The 24,689-nt window shown below is 38.0% G+C and overlaps 1 protein-coding gene across 2 annotated transcripts in view; it reads right to left on the minus strand.

Annotated features, from left to right (window-relative positions):
• Positions 1–24,689, minus strand: part of TOX (thymocyte selection associated high mobility group box) — a 218,110-nt gene that overhangs the window by 24,580 nt on the left and 168,841 nt on the right. Inside the window, exons 4-6 of one of the 2 annotated variants that reach the window (XM_083861977.1) lie at positions 19,719–19,997; positions 12,787–13,017; positions 1,014–1,094 (exon numbers count right to left, since the gene is read on the minus strand). In XM_083861977.1, coding sequence (XP_083718103.1) covers positions 1,014–1,094; positions 12,787–13,017; positions 19,719–19,997 — 591 coding nt within the window. The remainder of the gene's footprint in view (positions 1–1,013; positions 1,095–12,786; positions 13,018–19,718; positions 19,998–24,689) is intronic. The other variant, XM_083861978.1, reaches the window with a different exon arrangement.

Genomic DNA, 24,689 nt, shown 5'->3' on the forward strand with positions numbered 1-24,689 from the left:
TAAAAAAATGGAAAGTTATAGGACACAACCCCCCAAAATGAATTGGGTGATACCTATATTTCAGACTTTTAAATTCAGAAAAAACACTGACCAAATACAGAGATAATGCAGAAACATGCACAAAAACTCCTTGCTAGGCTAATTTTATAGCAACCACCTGAAAAGTTAATATAGTATACAGAGTGTGCAGGGCCCCAGAAATATTTTGAAACTAACCTCTTTACCTCTAAAATTGATTTTATTTAAGTAAGAACAAAATATATCTAAATTTGTTTTGATAGACCTAAAAAAAGTGGTTCTAACTGGTATGATTCTGAAGTTGCTCAATGCACTTTTCACATTGACATGGTACAGTAATTTCATATTCTTCTGCATGTTTAAAGGTCTATTACAAATTCTAAAGAGTCTACTGCAAAATTATGGGCACTGAGAATATTTGAATAAATCTATTTAGAAAATTGCTACTGGCTGTTTATTTGGCATGTTCCACTAAAGAACATTCCACTGCTGTCTTAGTGGTGACCTACGCTTGCGCTCACAATGGCCTGCTGGACGTAAAATGGAAATTCACATTTCTTATGAAAATCTGCAATATCATCTCAGCTTGGCTATTTCTGTTTTGAGATTGCAAGGTAAAAAGCAGTACTAAAAAAACCTCGCGAAACCAAACCCAGGCATTTTGTGCATCACATTTATATATGTATTTCCCTTTTAGGTAGCACAGTGGCTGCCTGGCATGTTTATTATATGAGGGTCTACTTACCACTACCTCCTTCCCCTGTTGAACTGGCATGCTACTCCCAAACTGAAGTGCTGTCTTGATAACCAGGAGGGAAGGGACATCTTTACGTGGACAGATGACTGTGTTTATTGAGCATTTGCAACTTAAACGCAAGTTTAAGGTGATAATAAACAAGGCTATTTGCACTAAATACTGTGGTGCTCAGCTGAAAATGGTTTGCAATATGTCACTATATATATATGTGTGTGTATGTATATATATTATGTGTTACCTTGGATACAAGGCTTGCTCTGTAGGCAGCTAACTGCTTCAGATACTCCTTCTTGGCAGCTTCGGTTTTCTTTTTGTATACCTAAAAACAAAGAGTGGCACATTGGTAAATGAATCTGGTTTTGTTTTTATATATCACTGGTATGTCTCATGCATTTTCATAATGTCTTTCTAAGTAAACAGCCTTTCCTCCTCATATTGCTTAAGAAGTGAAATAATAAACATCAAATATTTTAAAGAAAATATTGTTCCAACTGTGAAACACCATTTAACTAACCAGCAGTACTGAAAAAACAATATCCCTCATAGCATCTCAGGTTTAATTGCTCAAAGTGAAGTGTGGGGTATACTTTCAAATGGGACCTTTGGGGATGGGGGAAGGGGGCTCTCCACCAGCTTCCACTTGTGGGACCAGTTAAAACCCTCTGGAGAAGACAAGAATTTGCAGAAAGACATTTCAGCTAAATGAAGGAGGAGAAGACAGCACCATACATCAGCCAAGAGAATTTCTCTCTTCCCTGGGTGAACTGTTGGGGGCAGTAAAAGAAGCCCATGGAGCCTCTAAGGATAATAAATGTTAGTCATTATTCCAGTCTTGATCCCATATCGGTCTAATTAACTTCTCAGAAGCATGGATCTATTTCTGCACATTTCTCTCAACTCACCAAATTTTTTAAAATGTGGCATATGCACAATCTCATAATAGATTAAAGACTTTGGAGAATCCCTTCAACTTTGCCCAGATTTCAAGATCAAAGATTATCTGCAGGGTTAGGAAGGACTCATAGCACTACAGTAACATGATGTTAGAAAAGCATGTCTAGATATTTAGGGTTGAAAGCTCTCAGGAGGAGAACCAGCTTCTGACCCATGGAGCCTAGCTAATGACTTGCTGTTAGCCATGTCAATGACAGATTAAGGAACACTCAACATTTCTGTTTGCAAATATTGTCATGAGTTTCTCACTACTTCATGATTTGAGTCTTTTCCTGAAGGATAGATTTAGGAGTCATGCATGCATCTGGGCTTCATGTAACTAAGTAGGCCTGACTCCTCATCTTTCTTGTTGAAAGGAAAGGTTTAAAAAACATCTAAAGGTTTAAAAGTGATGGAGAAAAATAAAGGGAAAGAAAATTTACTTTTTTATTGTTATACTTCATGATTTTTAAGTTACGTGCCAGAGGTTAATCCACATGTGGACAGGCATTTGAGGTTCATAATATTGAACAAAAGGAAACTTTGTTTCTCTCTTTGTGTCTCTGTTTTCCAGTTCTGCCAAATGCACAACCTGGGCACCTGAGGAAAAGCCTCCATGAGGAAAGTAAAGACTGCCCACCTTCCCCCTCCCTCACTGCCTGGTTAACTGGGCTATTGATTCAAAGCTAAAAGGCAAAGCTATTTAGGAGGACAATTTTGGGGTGTTCTTCTGAATTCCACAGCTAAAAGCACACATGAACACCTCCTCCCCAGAAAGATAAACTTTATGAAACTTTCAAGTGTTCTCTTTTGATCTTCCAATGCTTCAGTAAAACCAGCAGTCCTGTAATGGAGAGGACCTGGCAGCACAGAGTGTACACACAGAGGACAATACAGTTGCAGACTACAAAGGGAGAGTGGTAATGTCAGGCTGGAAGGATCCAGTACAACACCGTTCTCACAAAGAATGTACTCGTGAAACAATTTTTTGTTTCACTAACGCTTTGCTTTCAAACACAGAACAAACCTCAGATACAGGCTGGCAAAACTCAGAGGCTGTCTAAAAGGATTAAAGATTTTGCTTCCCAGGGAAGCAAAAGATCATAATGGAAACAGAGAAGTCTTAGGCTTCTAAAATTGTAAATATAAAGACAGAGAGGGAAAAAGATTGGTTTTAGCTGTGCAACTGTATCTTTGCACCCTTGTAATTTCTCCAGATTAAGATAAATACGTAGTTTTTGTTGATCTCCTATTGTTCTGCAAATAAAAATAAAAAGGTAGCAATTTGCTTCTGAAGTTGTGATCATTTGTGATTATTAGGGGAATTACTATTTGTTTTGAAAACAAATAAAAAATTAGTCAGCAGTCTGTTCCTAGCTGCTAGAATGCATTCAGCTTGACCTACAGAACAAAGACTAAGTTATACAGCTTTGTATATTGCAATGCCTCTGCATCACTCTAACAGCCAACTTAAAAAACAGAGCTGAACAAAGAATTTTACAAAAAATAATGATCTTCAAAAGATCATGTATCTACTGCTTTCACATTGAGTTTTATTTTGCATTATACAAATATAAAAAATAGACACTCCTGCTGTGCTCTTACAGTCACAGCATAATTGAAAGAGACCTCTGGGACCTGACTTTTCCTGCAAATAGTAATATTGCACAAGGTTAACTCAATAATGTGAAGCTAACAACAATTCTGCAAATCTCCATCTAAAACATCACTACTTCATAGAAACATCATCAGACCATTGTTATTTAATTATGTCCTACCTACACATCTACCATGTTCAGTGTACACACTGCCTTGACCTCTTCTCTTCAATCATTTGGTGAACAATAATAATCACATAAACACCGTGTCTTCCCGTGCACTATAAAATTAAATTAACAATTTAACAGGAGGTCATCATAGTAAAAGTCCTTACTGGGTGGGAAAAAGTTTTAGGTGACCCCAGCATGCTTTGATTTTTGCATGGGCAAGAACAGCCCCTGCAGACTGGCTTGTCTGGAAGGTGATCAGCTCACCCCACTTTGTCCCTGGAAAAGCATTGGTGTGTCCTCTGAGGACAACAGGTTGAGCTCTCATTGTATGTCCTTCTGAAGGTGCTTAGGTTAGCATACAAGTAGGCTGATGATCCTCCTGCTAGTTTTGGAAATTGATTGGTCATGGCCTAGACTAAAAATTAGACTAAAAAATAGTCTAAGTAAAACTAGACTAAAAATTGCATGTCTAGAAGGTAAACACTTGGTAACACAAATACCAAAAAGGTCTTGTCTGGCTGTCAGTATTTTTCTCTGAAGGCAAATGAATGTGGCCCTGCAGTGATACCAATTCACTTGCTTTTGTGCTGGACTGGACTTGTACTGGGGACTTATGAAGGCAGGGCAAGTGTCTTCAGCATTTGCAGCAGTACCTCAACAGGTATGAACAAGTCAGCTGCTCCTCTCAAACTCTTCTTTAAATTTTTTTCTGCAGCTGTGAAAATTTTTAGCCCTCAGGCTTAAATAGTTTTGTGTTGTTGTAAGTATAATACTTGCATCCTTGTAGCACTTTTGGGGAGGAAAAAGGCTTGTGTCATCATTCAAGTGCTCTAGATAATAGCTGAAGGTATTTTGAGCTTCATGCTTAAGACAGTGCCAGATTATACAACACATCATGTCCAATAACACAATTAACATTTTTCCTGTATCTGTTCTGTTGCTTATCTATGCTGCATAGTAGGAATATATAATTTTATTTATAGCATCTCAGAAATCTCCTATAAGGTCATTTTCCTGTCCTCTGTCAAGCAAGCAACAATTATTAAATAAGTAACTTGATAGGAACATATAGTTATGGAATCAAGTAATTTCTATTTTGCTTTAATTCAATTAACATGATAATTGAACGTCAACTGATTGTCACTCAGGCAGCAAAGGCCCATTCTGATTCAGCAGCATATTTGTGTATTTTATTTTCTATATTATCCCAGTTGTGAAAAATGAATGTTGGCAGAAAAAGACATAATTTTGTATATGCAGGGTAGGTCAGTTTAATTTATTCTTTTTCTCTTCAGCATCTTATAGAAACCCCAAAACACCAAGACTGCATACATTTGTCTATAAATGGAACTTGCTGGCATTATTTTCCTGCTGTGCCTCACATACACAATTGCAGACAGCATAATACACAGGTCCTTGTTTAGTCACACTTCCAAGGTAGCTTCGAGTTCCCTTACAATGTACAGCAAAGCATGTAAAAAGGAGCAAGCACAAAACTCTACTTTGTGCATATAAATATATATTATAGATTTTGAATTAGACCACCAGGGAAAACCAATGCCCTGGGCTTTCACAGGCTGGTACCAGCCCCCAGGCCATTGCACCAGCAACCTTTGGCTCAGGTTGCTGACCATGCATGTGGGCCACCAGAGCTACTGCAGCCTAAAGCAAGGACTGAACTCTTCTTAACAGTGATGCACATCCCTAAAATGAATGCATCAAAATTCCACTTGGAGAGAGAGGGGTGGCAAGTTATAGCACAGCCACTCACAAATATTAGATTCACCAAATTAAAACCACAGAAGAATTTAAGAACTTTTGCCTTATGCTGCCAAATTCTGGTCTTGTTTTACTATATGTATTTTAGCTGCTGCTGTTTAGTTCTTGTCTTTTTGGATCATAAATTCTTTGAGGCAGGCTTTATGTGTCCCATGCTTTTCTATGTGTTCTATAATATGAAGTTCATTACTTATATATATATATATATATGTATATACGTAGTTGAAATATATCTGTGATGTCTTAAGCCAGGTTTTTGTTCTGGCTAGCCATTTTTTCCCAATGAACTTCCTCTCAACTTGCTTGTGGAGAATTATCAACATATTACAACACAGTGGGATTACTACCCTGCCACTTGTGTCTTCCATCCTTATTGCCTGAGGGGAACAGATGTCCCTGTCCCCAGTCATCACAAGAGCACTCAAATGTCTGCAACCACATCCTCAGTTTTGACTCTCAGGTGTTAATGGAAAAGTGGTGCTTGCAACTACAGTCCTCTTTGTTACTAGAAATGATACTAGACTTGGAGAGAGTGAACTAAACTGACTCATAATTTTTGGAGATAAAGAGACTTTCAGAATTTGTGCTTCATGGAAGTCTGCAAAAGCTCTGTGTCTCCTAGCTGACAAAGCAAATTGGAATGAACCATGCTACTTCCCTGGCTTTGCCTAAATAGATGGTACAAGGATGACAAAGAAAGGGAAATTTTCTGTTTATCTTGTGGATATCTCCTTAGAGCTAAGACTTGCAAGAGAGTTTTATTTTTCTTTTTAAAATTATGTGAAAGTGCCCACATTTGTTTTGGTGGAAGTGTTCCAGAAACCCCACAAAACAGTATATGCAAAAACAGTAAATCAAAAAGCAACGTGACCGATTTTGTATTCTTGGTCTCTGCAGTGTTATATCCCATGGGAGTGTCATTTTCACAGACTACAGTTACAGGAATGTCATCTGATAAAATACAGTAGGCTCCAATCCAGAATTAAATTCCACATTCAGATTGTCATTCCTGGCCCTAAATATGTCGGCTCATAGAGAAAACTTGTATTTTTTTCCAAGTGGGAGACATATCTCTAGTTTTAATCTCCTGATTTTCCAGCAAAGGCACCTAGAGCTGCAAACACTCATCTGAAATATGGAGAAAGATATTCCCACAGCAGTCAGAAAAACAAAATTTCTCAGAATTGCTTAATGGACGTTGAAATATGTTACCATTTGATTTTTAATCTAAGTACATACAGTAACAAAGAGGCCCAGGGCTAGCTATATGGCTCAGTAGTCTCTTTGACTGCAGAGCATGGAAAAGATGCTGATGACATATTAGAGGCTTAGGGGAAAGTATTCTGTCTTTCTGGCATGTGGGGGAAAGATCACAGGCCAAATTCAGCTCTAGCACAAACAGTGAGACTCTATGGAGAACATTGGAAATTGCAGCCATTTGTGCCAGGCCTAAATCTGACCTCACAGTCTTGATGCTTTCAGCTTACAGGAGCAGGACTGTGCACTTTTTCAGGAGCATGATGGATGAAAGTTGAGTACAAAACAAGTGACATTAGATGCATGGTGATTATTTCTACCTGTTGGTAATCTTTAAAAAAAAAATAAGGATGTGAGCCTGAATGGAGGTATAATAGTTGGGCCTAAATCCAGTTTTGTATGCAAATGACATGCAAAATTCATATTCCTATTGAAGTCAAATGTATAGCTAAAAGCTGGAGAAGAGTAAGTTGAAAATTAAGGCTATTATTTATGCACATTGCTCCGGCAGTATTTGGAATCCAGGATCTTTTTGGCCCAGCTGCTTTCAAGTACAATAAGAAGGTGGAGTAGATTTAAAGTCAACATTTCATAACTCAGGAGCCTTGTGCAATATTTCTCTAGGATCTGTGTTTGTTGTGTGCTGCAAAGGGATGTTAGAAATCCACCCTGAGCAGGGGGTGTCTGATGTTCCCTGTGACTTCAGTGCCCCCAGAGGGCCTGATACTTCTCCCTTCTGACATCAATAGAAGTTAAGGGGTTCAAGGACTGGCCATGTAGAAGTCAGGGCTATAGAAAAACCTGTAGGTATGAATTTACATATATGTACAAAGACATGAGGTGTATCTGTGCTTAGTATGTGTCTATTATTGGCCCATTTGTGTTCCAGCTCATTAAGCCCAGATGCTTTCAGAGGAAGGGAGAAGGAGAATACATCAGGATGAGGATCAGTTTTGAAATCTTGACACCCAAGTCCTTCAAAGGGTAGAGATGAAATTGCAATGTGGAAATTTGGGAAGAAAAACAAGCCATCTCCCAAACACACCTTAGATGCAATACTGGTGAAAGCAATATTGTTGATGCAGGTACCTGGGAGGAGAGATGTAAGGTTGCTGTCTGTTGTGCCTATTCCAGAATCCATTTTGCCCATAATTCACTTTGGCAGTGTGCACACACAGATGTGCCTTCTCTTCCTATTCTCATGGACAAAAATAAAACAAAGCTAAACCTTGTGTGGTTGTTTATCTACTGAACTGGAGGTACATTCTCATCCTCTTACAAGTGTGTTAGTTATTCCTTGGAGACTGCTTCATTAGCACAAAGCAAGTAAGGATTTTTAAAGGAAGAATTAGGGATAGAAAAACAAATGTCTGTGTGAGTACATCATCATATACAAGGGAAGAAATTGAAAATTTGTTTTAAAAATGCTATTGACTACTTTGACCTCATGGTCTGCACATCTTCTGAAACTGTTTCAGCAGCCAGTCCCAGTTTACTGTCTGACATCCTGACACCAGGCACCCCACATACATGGAAATGCAGTGGGGACATGCTGGCTCTTCCAGCCATGGGATCGATGATCCCATTTGTCATGTCAAGGGATGGGACACCGTCACACCCTGGGAGGAAGGATCTAGGTTGGGTGCTCTCAGAGGACAGGCAGAGTCAAGACCTCTTGAAATACTAATCTTGGATCCCCTTTGATCAGACCTGTGGTGTCTCACATCATGGGAGAAGCTGTGGAGATCTGAGGTGTTGGCCAGCATTACTTGTAACCTCCCTCCTGATCTACCTGGTTCATCCCAGCTGTGGATAATGTGCTGCTATGTCAAAAACATCTCTATGGTCAAAAGAGAAACTGATAATACACACTTTGTTATTTTTCATGCCCATATCAGTCTGGGCTACTTTTAGAGACAAAATAAAAACCTCTGAAAGCTTGTGGGTTATAGTGAAATTGGTAAAAGCATTACAAACATTGACACGAATGCACAGGGACTTATTTTTACATAAGTATTGGTAAAATACAATCCAAGTTCCATCGTATGTTAAAGGATAAACTGCAGGTTTTATCTATTGGGTCTTTGAGCACCAATGAGGAGTAAATGATTTGATTTTGTGAGCTCGGAGGATTTGTCAGCTGCCTCATATGTATAATTCTGGCTCTTCATATTCCTGCTGCTTCTAATTTAGCAGGACAGGCTCATAATTGAAGCAAATTAACTATTTACACTTGCCACTTCTACCAGGGGAAGAGGACACATCAGCAGGAAAGAATGAGTGGGAAATTAAATTCTTCCCACTTGTGTCAGATCTGCCCTTATATAAACACATTAACAGTAATTTCATGAGGCGTCAACCATAGGAATAAATACTGAGGGATAAAATAATGAGGTGTTGCTATTGAGCTGAACTGTTGCAGCTAATATTACTGTCTATGAATTATGCAGCCTGAAAGAAAGCATCTGTCACAGCACTCAAACAGTCGTTTCACCTGCTTCTTCTGATTGCTAAGTTTTGGGTGCCCGAGGTGAATCCCTCCTTCTCCCAGCTGTAGGACCAGCACAACTCTGAAGCAAACACACAGGAACACATACACACACACAAAAGTATGCACACTAAGCTGTTCATAGGAGGCCAAATTAATTCCTACTAGAATTCCAGTTAAGTCACTGAAGTTACACCAGAGATTAATTTTGTTGAATGTTGAATAGACATTCAATTCCATTTTTAGAATAACAGAACATTTATTAAGGTCTTTGGCTGAAGTTTTAAAGTTACACTAAAGTAAACAAGAACATTTTGTTTGTAATTTGCCACATCTATTACAGCTTTACTAGGACTCCAATTAGAAACTTAAGGTTCATTTAGTACATGCACATCTGGTACTGATTTAAAATTACTTTCCTTTTTCATCTAAGGACAGAAAATGACCTAAATAGCCTTTTTACCCAGTTTAAACCAGTGTTCTGTCTGAAAGCCAGCAACTCAACCATTTAGCATGCTGATCCCTCTTTCCTAGGGGCTGTTTATCTCCCCTTTGCAGTAAAAAAGTGTGCAAAGGGCAAAGATGTACATAGATAAGCCATAGAAATGGGAAGTACAGAAGTATAGGACTAAGGAGAAAACAGTGTTTGCAATCATAGGAAAGGAACTGGAAAAGCCACTGAAATAAAAAAATCCCAGTGCTATGGCTACAGCATTGAGGAGGATGTGCCTCAACATATTACTGCTACAGCTGCCTACCATCCATCCATGGATTTATTAATCTGAACAAATTTAGAAAGCATTTACAGTGAAAAATGAAGGAAAATGCACAGTGCCTGCTTCCGATCATATATAATTATTGTACTCTATCCAGAATTTGAGAAGCCCATGACAAAGTCCACGATGACCACTAAACTCCCTATAATTTCTAGACTCTGTGTAGATAGATTTAGACAAATAAAATACAGGCACACACCAGTAGTGTTTGCAAATTGACCTTTTACACACAGAAATTAATGGGAATACATGATTCAAAAATTCAAATGTCTTCATATCAGAAAATAAGAGGGAAGTACACTGGTATCTGTTTTAGTCTAGTAAATTGCATTATTCTCATGAAAAGAGTATCAGAGTGCAATTCATTTTAAGCATAACTCTCCCCTAACTTCAGTAAGGCACCCACCATCAGCTAGTTCATAACACCATTTCCTTTTTTGTCATTCAAATCCTATTTTCTCAAACAACATTTTCCTAGTTCTTCACAGTTTGAAAAACATATGTGGTTATTGCACAAAGCTTTTCAAACTACAGTCTAATATGTCAGGTTATCAACATTTTGTTGCAAAGTCTTGGACATAAATATACTGCCCTTAGGTCATTATTGTACTGAATTTCTACACTTTTATTTATTCTGTGGCCAATCTTCAAGAATAAACAAGAAGAATTCTATGCATTTCAGAAAAATTGGCTCAGATCATAGGAACAAAGAAGATTTCATTTTAGCATGAAAACATGAGGCTATTCTTCTTTCTCAATAGCTGCATTATGTTCTACTTTCTGATTCATTTATATTTACTATTTAAATAGTAAAAGGAGTTCCAATTCAGGAAACATAATTTGGAAACATATTTCTATTTAAATTCCAGAATAAGCATTAGCTTCCAAAACATAAGCCAGAAGCTTTATGATAATTGAATCCTTTTCAGCAAGTATAATTCATCAATAAAGTGGTCCACTAATGATGTTATTGTTTCTTTATTTAACTATTTTTGAATTTCTGAAGCTTCTCCAATGCCAAATACCAAATGCTACATTAATCATTTGTATTTTTAGAGTCCAATTTTCCTACCAGAGACATAGGTTTCATAGCAGTTACTAATGCTCTGGATCTGAAAAATTAGGCCTTTAAAATACAGACTATCTAGTCAGTTAAGATGTCTTGTAACCATTACTTTGTACTATTAGATCTCTAATGGAATAAAAAATGAGTTTAAATTTATTCTAGAAAATAGGATTGCCATTTTTTTTTATGGGAACTATCTTTTATTATTTTGTAGTGTTAGATTAGAAAGGGCTTGGGACTGGAATTTTAAAAATGTGCTTAGTAGATGATAATGAGTCAAAAAGCAACAAAGATATGCTAACCCAATTCTTTAAAGAATTGGCTTTAAAAAAATAGTTGCAGCCATTTTTACATGCATGTGTCATATGGATTACATAACACATCATTCATCTGTGTTTCAACTTAAATTAACAACAACAGAGATAAGGAAAATAAATTTTGTTCTGTTCTTATACCATTGGACTTATTCAAATTTTGCTCTCAACTATGAATAGGAAATTGAAAAGCTGGAAATTTAGTGTTTCATGCACTTTTCTTACACATTTCTGTGGAAGTGCTTTAATATTTTAGTGGTAGTCATATGACAAACTCGAAGGAAATGAATGTGCATTTTACAGTCTTTTAGGTTGGCCTTTGCTGGGCATATTAAGAAAGGGAAAAGAAAGACACAACACAAGAAAATAATTTTAATGTGCCAGTCCAAGTGACTTTTCTGATCCCTGTGTTCAGAAAGTTACCTTTCCTACAGCTAAACCTTCCAAACGCTGGCCTTATTCATCGGTGGATACTAGATAACAAAAGCTTTTGTTTGTTAGTTAGTGAGTGCCAAATCTTGATTCTTTTTACTGGTATCTTTAACAAGGATCTAGATGTACCTACACCATCCAGTTATTAGCAAAGTAAGCCTTTTTTTTTTTCCAAGCCCAAATAATTTTACATGGTAAAATCATTAGAAGTTTTAATTAATTCTTTGGGTTTTTTAACTGTAATTTTGTAACAATGGTGTGCAAATGACTGAGATTCAGCTAATTCCCACTACTTTTCCACTCTTTGTGCTAACATCAACCCCAATCCAGCTTTCCTGTAGTCAATAAAACTCTCACCCAGCACATCCTTTCCCTCCATATCTGTTGCCTTCTTAAAGTTCCCATTCCTTTATCAATCCAATGCATTCTGTCAGCAGTTAGTAAAAATGCAACCAATAACAACAGAAGAGCAATGGTATGCTACAGTGTGGATCAATGGTAATTGCCAGCTGTCACCACTTACATGTGATGAGCTTCCAGAGTTGCCCACTTTTACACAACTTCTACTGACTTGGAAGGATTTCTGCAAAGTTTCAGGTCCAGCTCTGCTGGCCTTGTTGCAGAACCAAAGCTTTCCATGGATAGCAGGAGTAACCTTGGGAAGTGATTTCCACAGCCCACATATATCTAGAGGCTGCCAATTGCCAGCAGCCACCCAGGTCTCTTTGGGTCAACATATCATTAACTTCTTTCATAAAAGCCAGGTGGTCTGGGAGCAAATGTGAGCCCAGCTTCACTTCTGGCATCATGGGATCACGGAGAAGGGAAACATCTGCAAGTGGGAGCTCAGCCAGCTCCCACTGCACATATTTGGCAGCAAGGTCTTCTTACATGGCAGTTTCACGTACAGGGTAATGACACTGTAAAATCCTAGGGCCACAGATTTCAGCATAAAACATTCCTAAATATAATCTTAAAACTTGTGCCACATCCCAAAACAAGGTAAACTCTTTTAGTGGTTTCATAGAGATGAAATAAAACTATGCTCTCCTTATCTCAGTCTCTTTAAATCATGTCCCTGAGATGGCAGATATTCAAGTTTCATCCTGGCTAACAAAAGAAGCTGCCTACAGTGTTCAGATGACCCTGATAACACTTTCCTGAAACAAAGCCTCAGAGCTACAGCACATATTGTACCTGTTTCTGTTCTTCTCCTAAGCCGTCCCACATTGAAGCTACAATTTTAGAGACTTCACCAAAAGTAGCATTGGGGTTTTGGCCCTTGATGGCTGCTTGAGTGTCTCGAAAGAATAATGCATAGGCAGACACAGGCTTCTGTGGCTCATTTGGGTCCTTCTTCTTCTTCTTTTTGGGAGTTTTGGGTTTCTTTCCTATATCTGAAGCAGGTCTCTTCTCGCCACCGTTGACCTGTAAAATAAAATTAGGAAAGTACTATAAAAAAAAGCCAGTTTAATTCACTCCAACCATTGTTACAGCTTCTGTGATGCAAAAACTTTGGATTTTGCATGCAGAAATGGAACTTTTGTTATTATTTTTGATAATCCAAATGTTGACACTATCTGCATTAGTCACATGTATAAAATTCACTACAAGTATTATGGATAATACTATTTTTCCCCTTAAATACTTTTTATTTCTCTTCCATATAATTGCTATAATCTCTGGTCATCTTTTCACCTTTTCTATGTTTTACTGCTAGTGGCTATAACAAGAAAATAATGAGAAAATTCAAATGAAATTAGTTTCTCTACAGCCTGAGTATCAGTTCAGTAACATGAATCACCTGCAGACAGCAGGAACACTGTCATTTCTACCTTTTGCTTATTCTCGTCCTTCCCCAGAATGACCCCAGACTGCTGCTCAAATCAATTTCTTCTACAGCTGATGGTACATCTTCCAGGGACTTTGAAGAAAATCTGGTTGTGAACCAAGCAATTCAATTTACAAGCATTTCCCTGCACACCTTCTAATTAAAGTCTGAAGAAACAAACCTTTACCAGTATAGACAATTCAGAGCCCTTTAAAGGACCAGTTTTGACTTATCTGGATTTAGCGGAGTAGTTTTTATATCTGCTCATGTAAAATCAAATGGTTTGAGGAATGGTGTATGGAGGAAAGCTTATGTGCCTTATTTATGCACCACCTGAAAAAAACCCTGCACATGAGCATTTGTGCAAACATCAAAGCACTCTTTTCTCCTAGTGAAGCTGGTAAAGGGTCTGGAGCTCAAGTCTTGGGAGGAGCAGCTGAGGAAACAGGGGTTGTTTAGCCTGGAGAAAAGAAGGCTCAGGAGAGACCTTATCACTCTCTACAACTGCTTGAAAGAAGGTTATATCAAGGTGTGTGTTGGTCTCTTGACCCATAGAATGAGAAGAAATGGGCTCAAGCTGCCCCTGGGGAAGTTTAGATTGTATATTAGGAAAAAGTTCTTCACCAAAAAGATTGTCAAGCATTGGAACAGGCTGCCCAGGGAAGTGGTGGAGTCACTCTCCCTGGAGACATTTAAGAGATGTGTAGATGTGGCTTCTGGGCACATGGTTTAGTGGCAAGCTTGGAAATGTGAGGTTAACAATTAGACTCAATGATCTTAAAGGTCTTTGCTAACCTAAATGATTCTAGGATTCAATGACTTACAAGCACATAAAGGGACAATAACCTGATTCTTCAAGACATTGGAGTTCCATGGCAAAGTAGCTTTTCTTGATATGATAACTTAATTTACTGTAACTGTAGAAATGGTGTGTGATCTTGCAAGTGGGTTCAAAGGGTTTTTTCTTTTGTCGGCATGACCAAAGCACTGTGCATCATAAGCATTTTCAAGAGAAGAGAAGATCAAGAGCATAAATGGTATGCTCTAGGCTAAGGATCTACTAGGCATGACTTCTTTCACTTCCTTCTATTATTATTTTTTAATAATGCATATCAAGTGGCACAGGAGGATACAGGTGTTCAAATCATTGGAACTGCATGAGGAAAATGGCTGGAAATGCTCACTTTGAGAAAAATAATTTTCCTATATGCCTCACGATGTGGTGTCCAACAGAACCCAAGTGACTACATTGAACAATCTGAATCCCTGTGGCTTACTGAAAAAAAGCAATAAAATTATGACCACAACTTGAAAATGAAGTTGCTTGTTTTCTGAGAATAATGTACAATAGTTGCAACTTTAATAAAAAGTTTATAGACATGCAGCCTATTGTCAGCATTTGGAAAATATGGAAAACCAAAATTGTGCTACCCTTTATTAAGTTATCCAGCTTTTTGTCTCTTGCTATTTTTTAATTCTACGGAGTACACAAAACTAGCAGTCAAAGTGTAATTAACTAGGGCTCTGATTTCAGAACATTAGTCTAAACTTTTCAGAAGTCCAGTGCAAACTCCATGGGCAAGAAGACTTGGAAATAATGTAGTTCTATAGTTAAAATTTTACCTGTGTGATTTGCTAAGATTTTTGTCCTTTCATTTTGTTTTTGGACCAATGAGATTTAAAAGTTCTCTGTAGGTTAGTATACCACATTACTTCAACTACCCTTAAACTAGGTGATATACTACAGAAACTTGTGTAAGTGCCTTCTGGTAAGCTGTTCCGTGAACAGCTCTAAAAACCTTATTCTCCAACCTTAATGATCAAGAGACTACAAAAACCCACTGATAAAAACAGAGTACTCACAGGGGAAATTCTGTTTGTCTTATATGAAAATAACGAAATAAAAAGAATACCAGAATTCCAGTACTAATAACCTTGCAAATGGCTGAGATGATGGCCTACCTTATGCTCCCATCAGTCTATCAGCTTCATAGACTCCACTTCTAACCACCAAAGCAGAGACAGATGGAAAATAAAATAAAAACCATATATATTCTGCTAGGCATAGACTTGTGCCTCAAAATCCCTGGAGGTGTAGTTAGCTCATGGTAATCCACCTCCTGTCATGGCTTATTGCTTAATTATGGTGATGTATTTAACTTATTTATCACAAGAAAGGAATAATCTTTCACTTTAAAAAAGTGTACATTAACCATGTTGCACACATAATAGATCACAAGAATATCTAGTGTAGGATTTAAAACTATCAAGTAAGGCACATCGTTGATATCTAAATGTCCCTTGAGAACCTGGAAAATGTCTATAAGCATATTTAAAATAAACTGCAATAGTACCAAAGCCTTTAATGGAACTAGGAGAGCTGTTTTATGCACACTATCTTGCAGTAATCGCTGTAGTTTAAAATAGATTTTAATCAAGCACCATCTGCATAATAGGCTGAACAGACAACACAGAATTCCACTTATAACTCCTATCATATAAAGTAAATATTGTAAAACCTCTGCCACATAAGGAGAATATGCTGCAACAGTTCTTTAGTAATTGTGTTTCTGTTATTTAATTCTTGCTACTTGCAGTCCTCTTGCTATCCTCCCTCTAAAATACATTATTTGAATTTCTCTCATAAGTGATATGCAAATGAACATGGCAGAAAACCCTGTTATCCATCTATGAAGAAATACTTATTTACAAACCAGTAGTGCTTCCAGCAGCTCACAATTATGCTTGGCAATAACGAAGTACATGTTTAATGATCCAACAGTGTGAATTATTGCAAGAATTACATAAATGTAATATTCCAATGTTGAGGTGTGTGCTAAGTGGCTGCTTTGTTTAGAATGTTTTTATAGTTACTTACAACTACTAATTTTTAAGTTCTCCCTTTTTTCTTCTTCTAACAATAGCACCACATATGAAATTGAGAAGAGTTAAGGAGCCTTAGTTATGTGCACCCCTTAGTATGAGGCTACATTTCACAGTTCCATGGTCTTAGCAGCTCTCTGAATGTATATCCAACCTTACAATTATGCTACAGTTGTCACTGATCTTATGGTCAAGCGACCTCAGCTGTCCTGCTTTTAGAGCAACAGCATGAAGGGAAACTAAGCTCTCTATAAGGCAGCCCCTTTCCCTTTCTTTGAGCAAGGAAATACAGGACAGTTGAAGTCTGAACAGCCTATATGAAAGAGTCTTTACGAAATGAGTACTGCCAAATAATATTTAGCAGCTGCTGCCGTTAGTTCTGTATAGGTTGGATAAGGCTTACAACAATTTGAATATTTATCATAGAATGAACATCTGAGAAGCTCACTACACAAACAATTACATCAGTTTGTAAAGCTCAGTACTGGAATTTGGAATATATATATTAAGCTGAAATGGTCATTTCCTTCAAGCTTGGAAATCAGTGGTTCATAGGGCAACAATTATACTTTTAGTCCAAATGTGTACATAAAGTATGTATTTTTTTATATCTTCCATTATGCTCTTTTTATAAATTCATGTACATATGGACAGGATATTGAGATTTCTGTATTTTTTCTCTAAATAGAACTAGGTATAGTTTTTAGGGACCTCTTTACCAAATATGCTATGAAAAGACCAGTGGCTTCTCTTTCACACATTTCTGCTGGTATAAACTGAGGGAGGACACTGAGGTGATTTTCCATTTGGAAATGTAGTTTGTCTTTTTGATCAATGTGGGTACACAGGCAAATATCTTGTCCTGCTGGTTAAACAGAGAGAATGTCACTATTGCTATTAATGCCACACGGTGGGTTCAGGGGCAGTTGGTTTTGTCACAGTGCTCATGGCAGGAACATCTCTGACTCCATGAACTGAACTCCAACAGTGACTCCATGACTGCAACAACTGCACTCCTGCCAAAGGACTGGCTAATGAGGTCTGGCCCTGATCTATTAAATAATACCACATCTCTGCATGATAGTTTATAAATCAAAGAGAAAAATCCAGATTTTGCAAAGTTATATTCAGTTAAAAGATAGATGTTCTCACAAGAGACAGAACAGTCAGTCTATCTGCTCCTGTCCCCAACAAATGCCTTCTTTCACTGGGAAGAGGATTTCTAGAGTGAAAACTTTCACAGGCCCCTGCAAAGCAACTATGATAAAATGTAATATTGGTGTATCTGAGGAGAAAGGTCTCCAGAGAAAACTGGCTTATTTTGAGAATTCTAATCCACTCACTGGAAGCTTCCAGGAAGAACAACATGACACAAAGATACATAGTGGAGAGCTTTAAATCTTGAAGTACAACAATATACTTAACTACTTAGGCTGATTATTCAACCCCTCTTGTCTTTTACAGAGGGGACTACAGAAGAACCATTGCATGGGAACAGGTATGCCAGCCCACTGCCTGTCTCCACTGGTGACCAACCTCAGGTGTTTTCATGAAGCCCTAAGAAATCCCACAGAAGACTTGTATGGCATTATCTGTTCCCCACCAAGCTTGCTGTTTAAACTATACTAGATGGAGAAGAAGTTAAGCCCTCTGTCAATATTAAACAAATGTAATATCCTTTAAAACTCTTCTCTTAGCAGTGAAATTATAAATATAATTTTAAGGCAATGTATCTACTTTAGCACACTGGATTTAATTTTGTCGTGCATTGTGCCATTTGTCATCTTTTTCTGCTTAGACTGAGCATGAGAGAAGCTTAATGACAGTTTTCCAAAATAACATTCTTGTTAAAAGTTGAACACTATATAAACTGGCTTTCATAAAGAAATGACTAAGTTTTACTTAGTCTGCAGTTCTTTGTATTTCTCTATTAAAAAAATTAGGTTCAGATAAGTACTGCTTGCTTGAAACCACAACCCTACGCTTTTGCCAGCACAAAGTGCTACAGTGAAAAAGTACATTAAAGATATAGGTTAAATAAGTGAAATACTTGATAGAAGTAGAAAGGAAATCCTAATTATTTGAATGGATATTTTCTCCAGATGTTTAGAGCATCTTGCTCACTCCCAGTAATGTAAAAATATTAACAATGCAACAGGACTAGCAAATAAATTATTCCAAAAAAGTAAAGCCTGCCTGGAATTATTTTTACATAGCTGTATTCTAAAGTCTCCCTCAGCAAGGAAGTGCTCATTTAAAATGTATGAATTATTCAGTAATTTTTAAAACCTAAAGTTTGTGAAATCAGGGCAATGTCCTGAAATAAAACTTTGGAATCAGAATTTATTCAAAATGTAGTAAAACATATGTCTCCAATTACATGATTATTTTATAGCTTGAGGCATGAAAAACAATATAATGTTAAAACAAATCAGACTAACATTTCTTGACTGGATTATACCTCCTCAGTGACTCACAATATGTTTTCTTCACATTCCCTGCAAGTCTGCAACTTTTCCCCACCAGACATGGCTGTGGTACACACTGCACTGCATGTGGCACACACTGCACTGCAGGAGTGCTCTAAACTGGACTGCTATTTTCTAGTGACCACAAAACAGGGCTAAGGAGGTTCCCAGTCTTGACACGCTATATTCCTGGTTTAAGGGATGACTTAGTACAAAGCCCCAGTCTTCCTGTGTCTCAGTTTTTCTGTCTGCAAAATTAAGATAATAGACTTGTGTATTTCTGGGAGGTTTTCAGGATTTTTGGGAGATTTAGGAGAATTTTACATGCAAAACCTGCTATACAGATTGACATTTATCCTTTAAAGAAATTTATTATGTAAATTACTCTTATCACTTCATTCCTGTACTGACATGAAAATGAAGCTTAAACATGTCATGATGAAGTGTCAGCACCTCTCAAAAGTATAAATGCATACAGGGTCCTCCAGATTTTCTAGGTAAGGTTTTTAAAGTTCATAGGATCTTTCTGTTCTGGTTGCTATGATGTTCTGTTTACTCATCCTGTGACCAAGTAGCAAAGACTAGCATATTGCACAGACTGTTCATACTTTTTATAGCAGTAACTTGATCTTTAACTGGGAACAAACATCCCTGCTATGCAAGTGAGAAAACTCAACCCCTTATATTAAAGTCCTAAAGGAACGGCTATCCTTTCAGTGTTCAACAGTATTCCAGTTTGCTCTCACAAAGAGGAATGATGTAATTTACTCAAGCTGCCTAAAGAATTGTCTGGATATTGTAAGTTCTGTATTCATAACCCTTTATTCACTTCAGTGAATCACCAATCATGTATAAAGTATCACCTTAATAACTGTGGCCATACCATTCATTTAGCAGGTCCTAAAAATATCCACCACTTACATAGTAATCCTAGCATCTAAGCCTACCTTAGAGCTATCTTCTCCTTCATCTTCATGGACTGAACTGGATGGTGAAGGAGTTGCAGATTTGCTTCCAGGTGGAGAGGGCGAGTTGTGAGGAACACTGTTTCCACCCATATTCAAACCAAGCTGTGCACTGAGCTGGGACTGGTTAATAGTAGTCAGCTGCCCGTGCTGCATCATTCCTGGCTGCCTAATATCTGCAGGTTGAACCCTTGGCCTCATGGTTGCCATCTGAGGATGGGAACTATACTGGGCTCCTTCTGTATTCCGTAAATCTTGCATCTACAAGAGGAAAAAAACTGTATTAAGCATATCACTAATAAAGTGTTCTGTTCCTTTAGACCTCGGTTGGCCTGATTGGCTATGTAAGGCTTAAAGGAAATGGCAAGTACTTAAATAAACATGTAAATACTGAAAATAAACATAATAAGGATATGATTGACATTTGCATAACACTGACTGTTATAAAGGATTCAGGCTCTAGCCTCAGCCCTTGGAAATAGCAAAACAAAAAAGCAATGAAAGCTGTTTTTTTCATGGGGGGAACAAAAGGGCACTGCTTTCTGTAACTGTGTGTAGAGTATTTCTGAAATGCTAACAAACAGGGACAGCTTTGCACTCTGAAGTTCAGACCTAGACCAGAACATGAACATCCTCAAAATTCAAGATAATTTCCAGATCCTGCTTTTCTAACTTAGGATTTTGGTGGGTTTCAGTTGTGATTTGGGAACTGCTAGGAATTTTCAAAATCTGAATATTTAGTTTTAGGTCCAAATCTATTTTACCTGGTGCTGCCCAATGAGAAACTGGACTTTTCAGGATTGGAACCATTGACAAGAAGGAGGTACTGATAGACTGATTAAATGATTTCTGAGTCGATTTTCTGCTAAGACATATATGAATGGAAAGCTCAAAAATCGCAGGATTGACAATTGCATCCATTGTGCTATGTGGGTCACTGCTTCTTAGCATTAACGAGACATACTATTTGAATGCAAGCAACAGATTCAGTCTCTGCAAGGATAAGAATTAAAAGCACTGGAGGATGAAACTCCTTTCTTGTCTGGAGGTCAAATGCACCATACACACAGACCTCAGCAGATTGCCTGTAACCTCTTTTCAGTATACCCATACAGAAACACGACAAATAGCAAAGAGTATCAGAGAGAAGCTCAGATTTAAGCTAAGATGTTCTGTGGGTGATTTAAAATGGAAGTATCAATTCAGAGCTGAAATGAAATAGATACGGTTGTCTTTCTGTGCATCAGACAAACATGTATGTATGTGTAAAGTAGAATCTGACAGGAGATACCATTGTGTAAGTTCCATTATGATAAGGACAAGTGTTAGTGGTTCAATATATTAACATAGCCACATTTATTCTACTGACAGTCTTTGTTAGACATGTCATCTGAATTGTCTAAAGATCACTCGGATTTTAGTTTTTTTAAAACCTTTTTATAGCTCATGACTTCTATAACCTATCTCTTGCTCATATACACACTCCCACATATCACAGCAATCTGTAAGATACCTTTCAACCAGTAACACACAGGAAAAAGTAAAGATAAATCTGTAACCTTTTCTCTAATTATTGACAGTTTTAAAATGTATCATTTTTAGGGAGATATTTTATTTTATTTTATGAGCTTGGGGATTGATTTTTGTAAAGGTAACTGGTTGCAGTAAATCAAACTAATAATACCATTAATTGTGGCATACTTACCACTTTACTTGTGTCTCTGAAAAGCATTTGAATTTGCTTCTGACAATGTGACATCACAATTATACCTGTATTTATGTTATTTTAGAAATTAATAGCTTTTGTTTAAAAAGAGTTATCGATACAAACTTGTTTTCCAACTTCATTTAATGACTACTAAAGCACTGGAGGAGACGAGTACAGAGAGCACAGTGGATGAAATCAATTGAAGGCTGAAATCTGAATCCTAGTAGACATTTATATTTTTAAATTACTACTGATTTCTTGGTCCCTTCCCTCCAGTATCAGCTCCCTCCTTGCCAAGCATATTAGCCTTGAAAGCTATCATTATCTCTGCCTCTAGCAGACAACTGTATCAAGACAGTGGTGCACATGAAGCTGTAACTGCTGCTCAGATGCTTTGCTCTCCATCCAGCTCTTGAGCTGGGCAGCAGCTGGGGAAAGTGGAGCAGCACTGGGGGGTCTCCAGATCCTCTTGGCCAGCATGGGGCAAACAGTAAGGGGATGGGAACCCACACAGTGCCTCCTGTGCTGGGCACAGGGAGAAATCCCACCCCCCCCCCCCGCCCCCCCCCCCCACCTAGAGCCCTCCCTTCACCCTGTCTGCAGCACTCAGTGTAGGTATGTGCCCTCCCCAGGCACCCTTCACCCTGCAGGGGCTGAGCCCTCGGGTTTTCACGGAGCAGCATTTTGTGGTGCAGAATAAACCCTTCCAGGAAAAGCTGGAAATCTTGACTGCTTTTTAGGAAGGGTAGGCATCCTAATGATTTTATGAACTATAGAAATGTAACAACCACTATATGAAACTCCTATTTTGAATGAACTTCAAAATTCTCTATCTCTAAAAGCAGGGCAAGGACTACCATTTTAATTACTTTCCCTCAAATAAAATATTATACAATTGCTTTAATTGATGCACAGGAAGTTCTACCTGAATATGTGGAAGAACTTCTTTATTGTGTGAATGAGTGGGTGACTGTGCACTGGAACAGATTGTCCAGAGAGGTTGTGGAGTCTCCCTCACTGGAGATATTCAAGAACCATCTGGATGCAATCCTGTGCCATGCGCTCTGGAATGACCCTGCCTTAGCAGGAAGCCTGGACCAGATGACCCATTGTGGTCCCTTCCAACCTGACCCATTCTGTCATTGTCTGATGCTGCTATTATTTAAAAAGATCTTTCCTTTAAGAGCTTCAAATATCAGACAGATAATACAGAACATTCTGCGTTTGTCTTCTTTAAACAACATATATTTTTAAATAGTCTGTGATACAATTTTAGCTCCAGTACTGAACATAGGCTGTGTTTTCAGATAATACAACAACTGAACAGTACTGAATGTATCGCCATACAAAATACATGTGTATATATATTTGCAAGAGAACCCTTCACTAGGGAAATTCTGAGGACTGCAAATGAGGAAGTGGAGTAAAAAAACCCCAGTATTTTTCTTTTCACAGGAATTCAACTTCTCTCCTGAATTTTTAAATCACATGAACACCAGGCTACCTTCAGAAAAGCAGGTGTAAGCAGTAAATAAGCTTGTTCAACAGTAAATTTTCTCTTTCAGATGAAAGAGAAAATATAAGACAGACACCCTCACCTAAGGGACCTCCCTGCAGAGAACAAGCCAGTCTAAGTCCATTGCACAGAGCTGTGGCACTCAGGATCCACAGACATGATTCACATCTGCAGATGAAGCTTCTGGCTCACCTCTTTACCATGCACTGCAGAGCCTGCTCCCATCCTGCTCCTACCTGGTGAAAAAGTGTGATTGTCTAAGAGAATGGAAACTACTCATTCCTTGAGTAAGCATGGGCAGCTACTCACATAAATGCAAAAAGTTGGGCGATCACACTGTGAAAAACATGAACTTTCATGTTCCTAAAGGATCAACAAAACCAAGAAATGTCCCATCTCCTCTGTAGGTGCAACAACACACTCATCCATGAAAACTACACACTTGGGTCACTGCTGTGGCATAATGGTGTGTCCCTGTCACAGATGCTGTGACAACCTCATCTGTGCAGAATAGGAGCACTAATCAGACACACTCTGTCAAAATGTATGACCAATTTCTTCCAAACTACTTCAAAATCTGAAACCTCATATTCCTGGTTGCTCCAGATGGAGTTTTACAAAGCCCACTGCTGTGTAGCTGTGCTGGAGCCATATTCAGTATGCAGAGGCAATACCACAAACCCACTCCTGCCGAATGCAAAGCTGAACAGAAATCCTGATGGATGGCAGAATGCCAAATGGAAGAACAAAGTTAAAGAGTTTTGAGTGGTACAGAGGATAAGGACAGTCTTAAACTGACGTCTTCAACGGTCTCCGTGATGAGGTAATAATGATAATATCTGGCACTTTAATATCATTCTCCATCTGTCAGTTCCAGGATGTTTCACAACTTGAGTTACATTCAGATTTAGAACATGCCTGGTTTTATTTTGGTTTTACTAATGGGAAAGCTATGATTCATTTCTTTTCATGGCTATTTTTTTTCTGTTTGCATTTTGCTTATAAGCGGAAACTGAGCATTAAGCCCCATAAGCGTTTGACTGCAAGTTAAAACACAGTACAAGTCCCTAAATCTAAGGTGTGTACCAAAGCCCCTTATTGACACACGGGTAGTGCAAAAACAGAACAGGGCTGTCTGGTTGAAGATGAGCTCCTAATGCCCTGCTCAAAGCTCCTGAGGTACTAAGAATAAGGCTAAAGAGCTTTAAACATTATACTATCATTCATCCCATCAGCTTAGAGTAAAAACAAAGCAAAGCATACAGTGCAGAATACAGTGATATCATCCCTGTAAAGAAACATCTCACTGCAGGACAATGTGAGTACAGTATCCTAATCACAGAATCACAAAAAATAGTGCTAGAAGGGACCTCAAAAGGTTATTTAGTCCAACATTATCTCACAGCAGGATTAGCTATACCTAAATCATTTCTGACATATGTTTGTCTAACCTCTTCATAACCTCCCTAGGCAATTCTTGCACTTAACTATCCTTACAGTGGAAAGGGCTTTTTTCCATAATGTCTCACCTAAATCTCCTTTGTTGTAATTTAAACCTACTACTTTTTGTTTTGCTCCCAGTGGACATGAGAAATGTTTTTCTCCTTCTTTACAGAAAAGTTGTACACACTAGAAGGCTATTATGAATTTCCTTTGGTTTTTTTTCTTCTTTAGACTAAACAACTAAACCTGAAGATTGAAAGACTTTGTTCATATACTGTGTTTTCTA

This window comes from Zosterops lateralis (assembly GCF_965231275.1).
Source record: "Zosterops lateralis genome assembly, chromosome: 1".
NCBI lineage: Eukaryota > Metazoa > Chordata > Aves > Passeriformes > Zosteropidae > Zosterops > Zosterops lateralis.